The 9791-nt window shown below is 34.9% G+C and overlaps 1 protein-coding gene across 1 annotated transcript in view; it reads right to left on the bottom strand.

Moving 5' to 3' along the window:
• Window positions 1-3828: 3828 nt before the first annotated feature.
• The window catches only part of LOC133659378 (calpain small subunit 1-like), a 9149-nt gene continuing 3186 nt past the window's right edge, over window positions 3829-9791 (bottom strand). The window contains exons 5-11 of the mRNA XM_062062140.1: window positions 9551-9608; window positions 5881-5945; window positions 5722-5790; window positions 5580-5658; window positions 4251-4367; window positions 4071-4129; window positions 3829-4007 (exon numbers count right to left, since the gene is read on the bottom strand). Coding sequence (XP_061918124.1) covers window positions 3981-4007; window positions 4071-4129; window positions 4251-4367; window positions 5580-5658; window positions 5722-5790; window positions 5881-5945; window positions 9551-9608 — 474 coding nt within the window. The 3' untranslated portion in view covers window positions 3829-3980. The remainder of the gene's footprint in view (window positions 4008-4070; window positions 4130-4250; window positions 4368-5579; window positions 5659-5721; window positions 5791-5880; window positions 5946-9550; window positions 9609-9791) is intronic.

Raw genomic sequence — 9791 nt, 5'->3', positions numbered from 1 at the left:
GATATATATACTTGCAGTGTGTATATTGTGCATATTACATATTGTTATGAAGGTGTCTGTTACTACATGATATATATACTTGCAGTGTATATATTGTACATATTACATATTGTTATGAAGGTGTCTGTTACTACATTATATATATACTTGCAGTGTGTATATTGTACATATTACATATTGTTATGAAGGTGTCTGTTACTACATTATATATATACTTGCAGTGTGTATATTGTACATATTACATATTGTTATGAAGGTGTCTGTTACTACATTATATATATACTTGCAGTGTGTATATTGTACATATTACATATTGTTATGAAAGTGTTTGTTACTACATTATATATATACTTGCAGTGTGTATATTGTACATATTACATATTGTTATGAAGGTGTCTGTTAAGACATTATATATATACTTGCAGTGTATATATTGTACATATTACATATTATTATGGTGTCTGTTACTACATGATATATATACTTGCAGTGTGTATATTGTACATATTACATATTGTTATGAAGGTGTCTGTTATTACATGATATATATACTTGCAGTGTATATATTGTACATATTACATATTGTTATGAAGGTGTCTGTTACTACATTATATATATACTTGCAGTGTGTATATTGTACATATTACATATTGTTATGAAGGTGTCTGTTACTACATTATATATATACTTGCAGTGTGTATATTGTACATATTACATATTGTTATGAAGGTGTCTGTTACTACATTATATATATACTTGCAGTGTGTATATTGTACATATTGCATATTGTTATGAAGGTGTCTGTTACTACATTATATATATACTTGCAGTGTGTATATTGTACATATTACATATTGTTATGAAGGTGTCTGTTACTACATGATATATATACTTGCAGTGTATATATTGTACATATTACATATTATTATGGTGTCTGTTACTACATTATATATATACTTGCAGTGTGTATATTGTACATATTGCATATTGTTATGAAGGTGTCTGTTACTACATTATATATATACTTGCAGTGTGTATATTGTACATATTAAATATTGTTATGAAGGTGTCTGTTACTACATGATATATATACTTGCAGTGTATATATTGTACATATTACATATTGTTATGAAGGTGTCTGTTACTACATTATATATATACTTTCAGTGTATATATTGTACATATTACATATTATTATGGTGTCTGTTACTACATTATATATATACTTGCAGTGTGTATATTGTACATATTACATATTGTTATGAAGGTGTCTGTTACTACATGATATATATACTTGCAGTGTATATATTGTACATATTACATATTGTTATGAAGGTGTCTGTTACTACATTATATATATACTTGCAGTGTGTATATTGTACATATTACATATTGTTATGAAGGTGTCTGTTACTACATTATATATATACTTGCAGTGTGTATATTGTACATATTGCATATTGTTATGAAGGTGTCTGTTACTACATTATATATATACTTGCAGTGTGTATATTGTACATATTGAATATTGTTATGAAGGTGTCTGTTACTACATGATATATATACTTGCAGTGTATATATTGTACATATTACATATTGTTATGAAGGTGTCTGTTACTACATTATATATATACTTGCAGTGTATATATTGTACATATTACATATTATCATGGTGTCTGTTATTACATTATATATATACTTGCAGTGTGTATATTGTACATATTACATATTGTTATGAAGGTGTCTGTTACTACATGATATATATACTTGCAGTGTATATATTGTACATATTACATATTGTTATGAAGGTGTCTGTTACTACATTATATATATACTTGCAGTGTGTATATTGTACATATTGCATATTGTTATGAAGGTGTCTGTTACTACATTATATATATACTTGCAGTGTGTATATTGTACATATTACATATTGTTATGAAGGTGTCTGTTACTACATGATATATATACTTGCAGTGTATATATTGTACATATTACATATTATTATGGTGTCTGTTACTACATTATATATATACTTGCAGTGTGTATATTGTACATATTACAAATTCTTATGAAGGTGTCTGTTACTACATTATATATATACTTGCAGTGTGTATATTGTACATATTACATATTGTTATGAAGGTGTCTGTTACTACACTATATATATACCTGCAGTGTGTATATTGTACATATTACATATTGTTATGAAGGTGTCTGTTACTACATTATATATATACTTGCAGTGTGTATATTGTACATATTACATATTGTTATGAAGGTGTCTGTTAAGACATTATATATATACTTGCAGTGTATATATTGTACATATTACATATTGTTATGAAGGTGTCTGTTACTACATTATATATATACTTGCAGTGTATATATTGTACATATTACATATTATTATGGTGTCTGTTACTACATTATATATATACTTGCAGTGTGTATATTGTACATATTGCATATTGTTATGAAGGTGTCTATTACTACATTATATATATACTTGCAGTGTGTATATTGTACATATTACATATTGTTATGAAGGTGTCTGTTACTACACTATATATATACTTGCAGTGTGTATATTGTACATATTACATATTGTTATGAAGGTGTCTGTTACTACATTATATATATACTTGCAGTGTGTATATTGTACATATTACATATTGTTATGAAGGTGTCTGTTAAGACATTATATATATACTTGCAGTGTATATATTGTACATATTACATATTGTTATGAAGGTGTCTGTTACTACATTATATATATACTTGCAGTGTGTATATTGTACATATTACATATTGTTTTGAAGGTGCCTGTTACTACATTATATATATACTTGCAGTGTGTATATTGTACATATTATATATTGTTATGAAGGTGTCTGTTAAGACATTATATATATACTTGCAGTGTGTATATTGTACATATTACATATTGTTATGAAGGTGCCTGTTACTACATTATATATATACTTGCAGTGTGTATATAAAACATATTACATATTGTTATGATGTATGCACTTGTTTTAATAAATGAATACAGCGTTTTAAAAGCATACACAATTTGTGTAAATATATTAGTCTGTGGTTAAAAGGACTTGAAAGGACTCGAAACTCAAAATGCAGAACTTGGGACTTGACTTGAGACTTTCCAGTCTTGACTTTGGACTTGACTCGATACTTGTCTGTCTTGACTCGGGACTTGACTCGATACTTGAGGGCAAAGACTTGAGACTTACTTATGACTTGCAAAACATTGACTTGGTTCCACCTCTGGCAACAACTACATTTTATATATGTACTTGCAGTGTGTATATAAAATGTTGATGGAGGGTTTAGAAGTTGTTTTAGGGGACTTTGAAGGCTGCAACAGTGACACCGAATACCCTCGTCTTTCAAGCGGTTATCATCTTTAAAATAGTAAAATAAAAAAGAGACTTCTTCGTCTCTCATGATTGTGAATGATAGGCAAAATTCCCCTGAAAAATGCAGTTCCTTTAAATGAAATATTTAATTGTATTTAGATTCATTTGACACTTTTTAACTTTAATGGGGAGAGAAGAAGAAGCTGGTAAAGGATTTGGGACAACACGACACTGCTAAAACAGAGTGTGCAGAGTACACAGTGTACTTATTGAAGTGCACTGACAGATGTATTTGCTGCCACCTGGCGGTCACTGCGCACTTAACTCTTCTCTCCTTTAAATGGTGAATTGCAATCACTTGAGTTCTTCTCTCACGTATGCACTCAAAGGTGAGCCAATTAACACACAGCCCTATAGCACCTTGGTTACCATGGCAACACACACACAAACACAAGGTGGTCGTTAGGTTTATTTGTTGGTCAGAAAAAGGGGCGGTGGCGCCGCCGCTTGGAAGTTAAAAAAAAAAAGCAGCTTCTTTTTTGGTCCCGTTACCATGACAACCGCGCAGGTCATCCATGCATGAGCAGGGAGGGGGGAGGAGCCTCAGGAGTACATGGTCAGCTGTAGCCACTGCACAGAAAGGTCAAAGGGCATCGGACGGCGTCTTTGTTGACGTGCAAAGATGTTTTTTACCTCTTTGACATCCAGGCTGATGGAGCCGCTATTGCCTTTGTCCAGAGTCTTGAAGGCTCCTGCACGCACGCACGCACACACACGCACGCACGCACACAGAGAGACAAACACACACACGCACGTAATTTGACGAGCTTAAAGTAGCCAAACGTGTGTCGATGTGTTGTACAGAAGACTCACTGCACATGGCGTCCAGTCGCACCAGGCAGCCGATGTAGTTGTCAAAGTCCATGTTGCCGTGCTCATCGCTATAGCGACGGATGATCATCTTGTACAGCTGGTCGTTCAGAGGGAAACCTGCGGGACACGCACAGTACAGTTTGAACACGTCATCCTGTATTAGCATAGTACCGCCATACTAATGAATCATATTCGGTACTATACTGCCTCTAAAAAAGTACCGGTCCCCCACGCCCTCCGACCCCCGTCGTGGTCATCACATCATGACATTGCTGGTTTTACGAGCAGAGGAGCATATTCGGCAGCGCACAATCACAGAGTACTTACAAGCACACACAGTGTGTAGACAGAAAAGGGAGAACGGACGCATTTTGGCTTAAAAACTAACGATAAAGGCGAAGTTATAACACTGAAACACCCTCAGGAAGAGGTGCTTTAAAACATGGCTAGCTAGCTAGTGGTTAACATCCATCCGCAGTCTGCAGTGTTTTAGCTACTTCTAAATCACTAATCCTCGCCACCATGGCGACAAATAAAGTGAGTTTCTTACAAGTATCATCCCTGCAGGACGAGGAATAGCTAAACATGCTTCACTACACACCGTAGGAGGATACAATAGCTAACCGCTAACAGCAGGTTAGCACCGCTGAAAGTAAACAAATGCCATGGGTGGATCTACACCTGACATCCACTGTAATGATACCAAGTACATGAGCGTATCTAGTCGGTACTACTATGATTACATCCATATTTTTGAGCATCATAAAATCTTCTTTAGTTTTTTAAAATGTATATTATGTTTATAAAGTCAGGAAATATGTCCCTGGACACGTGAGGACTTTGAATATGACCAATGTATGATCCTGTAACTACTTGGTATCAGATTCATACCTAAATTTGTGGTATCATCCAAAACTAATTCAAAGTATCAAACAACAGAAGAATAAGTGATTATTACATTTGAACAGAAGTGTAGATAGAACATGTTAAAAGAGAAAGTAAGCAGATATTAACAGTAAACAAACGAGTGGATAAATAATTCATTTTTTACCACTTGTCCTTAATAATTTAGACAAAATAATAGAATGATAAATGACACAATATGTTACTGCATATGTCAGCAGCTAAATTAGGAGCCTTTGTTTGTTTACTTACTAATAAAAGAAAAAATGTCTTGTATGTTCACTATTTTATTTAAGGACAAACATGCAATAAGAAACATGTTTAATGTACCCTAATAAAGCCAATAATGCCATTTTTTGTGGTCCGCTTTATTTAGAAAAGTATGGAAATATGGTACGGGGACCACACTAGCGCACACACACACACCTGCTTTCTTGAAGGCTTCTGGCAGTTCTCTGTGGCAGATCATGCCGGAGCCGTCAGCGTCGTGGTTCATGTAGGTTTTCTGTAGACAGCAAAGTCAGCACGTTTGCAATCCTCCACCAGGCGCTACACGTCCTCCGCTCACCTTCCATTTCTTGATGTTGTCCCACAGAAATTTGAATTCATGGAAGCCCAGCTTGCCCGTGCTGTCACTCTGCAGGCATCGGGGTCAAAGGTCCACGTGCTACTCAGCCAGCCACTCACACCTAGTGCACTACATTTCTGTCTACTAGTGGAAGGATACGTCCATGACGGCCACCATGCTTCTACACGACTCGATGCTGAAACCGTCTGTCTTCAGATCGCCATCTGACACAAAACATTAACATGTGCTCGTTAGCTTAGCGTAATATATTTGGCTACTAAACACTTGCATTTGCCGGCTCGCTGTTCGCATACATTTTTTGACTCACAAACTTTAGTATGTGCCAGTGAGCTTAGCAATATTAATTTAGCTACCAAAAGTTAGCACTTTCCTGTTAGCTCAGTATGATTTATTTGGCTACCAAACAGGTTACATAATTTTTTTGGCCTCTAAACATTAGCCTGTGTCGGTTACCTTAACAGGATTTATTTAGCCAGCAAACATTAGCATGTGAATGATAGCTTAGTGTGATTTATTTAGCTAACAAACACTAACATGTGCCTGGTATCCTGATTAATTTCAATACCAAACATTAACGCAAGTCTGTTAGCTTGATGTTTTTGGCTACCAAACACTAGCATGTGTCAGCTGGGCGTTATTTATTTGGCTACCAAACATTAGCATTTGTCTGTTAGCTTAATATGATTTGTTTAGCTAATAAACATTAGCATGTGTGTGTTAGCTTAGCGTGATTAATTTAGCTACAAAACACTAGCAAGTGCCTCTTATCCTGGTTCATTTTGTTACCAAACATTAACACATGTCTGTTAGCTTGATTTATTTGGCTGCCGAACACTAGCATGTGTCAGCTTGGCGTGATTTATTTGGCTACCAAACATCAGCATGTGTCTGTTAGCTTAGCATGATTTGTTTGGCAAACAGACACTAGCATATGTGTGTTAGCTTAGCGTGATTCATTTAGCTACCAAACACTAGCATATGCCTGTTAGCCTGATTCATTTTGTTACCAATCATTAACACGTACCTGTTAGCTTTTTGACTGATTGATTGAAACTTGTATTAGTAGATAGCACAGTACAGTACATATTCCGTACAATTGACCACTAAATGGTAATACCCCAATAAGTTTTTCAACTTGTTTAAGTCGGGGTCCAGGTTAATCAATTCATGTGTGTGTTAACTTAAGAGTGATTAATTTCGCTAACAAACACTAGCATGTGCCAACTTAGCGTAATTTATTTGGCTACCAAACATTATCATGTGTCTGTTAGCGTCGCATTATTCATTTAGCTAACAGACACTAGCATGTTTATTAGCTTAGCGTGATTAATTTAGCTACCAGATAGGGGCGCACAAAAAAAAAAAATCGATTTACATCCGAATGGCGATTCTTATTCATCCGGATTCTAAATCGATTCATAATTTTCAAAAATCGATTAATAAAAAATAATAAAATTTTTTTTTTAAATAACCCACTTTTTTTTATAACAATCCTTTTTTATAACAATCCATTTTTAAATGACGTTTTTAAGCCATCTCCATGCAACCAGAATGAGCTTTTCTAACCTATAACCTGTTTTCAAAAAGTTTCATTATAAGTATTATACATCTCAAGAATCTGTTTGACTCAAGAATCGTTTCTGATTGGAATCGCCGCCCCAGGAATCGGAAAACCCAAAGAAGCAAACAATAGCATGCATCTGTTAGCTTAACATGATTTATTTGGCTTACAAACACTGGCATGCCTGTTAGCTTAGCGTGATTTATTTGGCTACTGAAACATTAGCATGTGTCAGCTTAGCTTGATTTTTTTTTGGCTACCAAATAGGGGTGCACAAAAAAATCAGATTCATATCTGAATCGCAATTCTTATTCATCCCAATTCTAAATCGATTCCTAATTTTCAAAACTCGATTTGGAAATTTAAAAAAAATAAATAAATAAATACGTTTTTTTAATAAGAATACATTTTTTAAAAATATGTTTTGAGGCCATCTTCATGCAACCAGAATGAACCTATAATCTGTGTTAAAAAAGTTTGATTAGATTTATTGTACCAAATAATACATTGCAAGAATCAGTTCAAATAAGAATAGTTTCTGAATCAAATAGTCACCCCAGGAATTGGAATCAAATCGTTAGGTGCCCAAAGATTCACACCGCTAATTATTATTTTTTGGCTAACAAACACTAGCATGTGTGTTAGTTTAGCATGATCCCTTTGGTTACCAAACATTAACACGTGCCTGTTAGCTTAGCGTGATTTATTTGGCTACTGAAACACTAGCATGTCAGCTTAGCTTGATTTTTTTTTGGCTACCAAATAGGGGTGCACAAAAAAATCTGATTCATATCTGAATCGCAATTCTTATTCATCCCGATTCTAAATCGATTCTTAATTTTCAAAAATCGATTTGGAATTTTTTTTTTTAATTAAAGAAATATATGTTGTTTTTTTAATAAGAATCCATTTTTAAGAATAAGTTTTTAGGAAACCAGAATGAGCTTTGCTAATGTATAATCTGTTTTGAAAAGGTTTTATTATAATTATTATACTACATAATTAGGGGTGTAACGGTTCATGTATTTGTATTGAACAGTTTCGGTACGGGGGTTCCGGTTCGGTTCGGAGGTGTACCGAACGAGTTTCCACACGGACATATTAAGTAGCGTCATGCACGTTGTGTAAACAATGCACACCGAGGCACAACACACGGCATGCTAGCAGCTAACGTGCTAAGATAGACTGACCATATGTCCTCTTTTCACCGGACATGTCCTCTTTTGCGGAGCTGTCAGGGCGGTGTTTCTTAAATGACTCAAATGTCCGGCATTTTGAGTTAGGGTTGCGTGTATTTTCAATGTACGTTCAGGGTTCAGAAGGGGTTAAAAACAAAACAAATTGTGCGCGCAGCAGCATTGGTGAGGGAGGGGCAGAGACAGAGAGAGCGAGAGAGTTATGATAAACGCGCATGCGTCGCCAGGCTCTACTTTTTATCCATACATTTATCAGATTTAATTTTTTATTATCTATAGCAGGGTTGTCAAAAGTGAGCCCCGGAGGCCATTTGCGGCCCACAGCTAATGTTTTAAAGGCCCACGGCACATTCTAAAAATACTATTAAAATAAACAAAAAAATAACAAAAGTGAAATAAAAAAGCTTAAAGGTTAAATGTAATTTAGAAAAAGTTGCAATGTTGACTAATAAAACAAAGCTGGTTTTTTTTCTTTCAAACTGTCATTGCTCAAAACATAATATTGAATCAAAATCAATGTTATTATGAATTATTGACCTATCCAAGGTTCCCATTACTTCACATCAAATATTCCACTAAGAAAAATATTTTTGGTGGAAGATTTTGCAAATTTGGTAAATAAATAACCCAAAAATTTATATTTTGTTGTTTTCTTACTGTACCGAAAATGAACCGAACCGTGACCTCTAAACCGAGGTACGTACCGAATCAAATTTTTGTGTACCATTACACCCCTATAAATAATACATTGCGAGAAACGGTTTGAATCGAGAATCAGTTCGAATAAGAATCATTTCTGAATCAAATCGTTAGGTACCCAAAGATTCACACCCCTAATCATTTCTCTTGGCTAACAAACACTAGCATGTGTGTTAGTTTAGCATGATCCATTTTGTTGCCAAACATTAACATGTGCTAACAAAACACTAGCATGTATCCCATTAGCGTTGACTTATCCAACTAGCATAGATTAGCCCGTGCTTGTGCTTCTGTTGGGTTCAAAGGTGTCAGAGTAGCAGTGAAAGATCTCCAGCTGTGATTTTTGACTCACGTTTGGTAAGAATATTGTTGAGGATGTTCATCAACTCTTTGGGGCTCACCTCCATGTCCTAGTCAAAACACACACATCTTAATTACACACTGTCATCATTTTTGCATGTGTACACTACAGTCATCCACACACACACACCCTTTCTTTCTACAAACAGGGTGTGGGTGTGAATGCCGCCCCGCCTGGTAATGGTAGGAATGCCAGTGGGCGTGGCCACACCGAGTGACAGCCTGGGTGGACC

Source organism: Entelurus aequoreus, linkage group LG10 (genome assembly GCF_033978785.1).
Source record: "Entelurus aequoreus isolate RoL-2023_Sb linkage group LG10, RoL_Eaeq_v1.1, whole genome shotgun sequence".
In the NCBI taxonomy this organism is placed as follows: domain Eukaryota; kingdom Metazoa; phylum Chordata; class Actinopteri; order Syngnathiformes; family Syngnathidae; genus Entelurus; species Entelurus aequoreus.
Note: the sequence above shows the minus strand (reverse complement) of the source record. Positions and strands in the feature narration are given on the sequence as shown.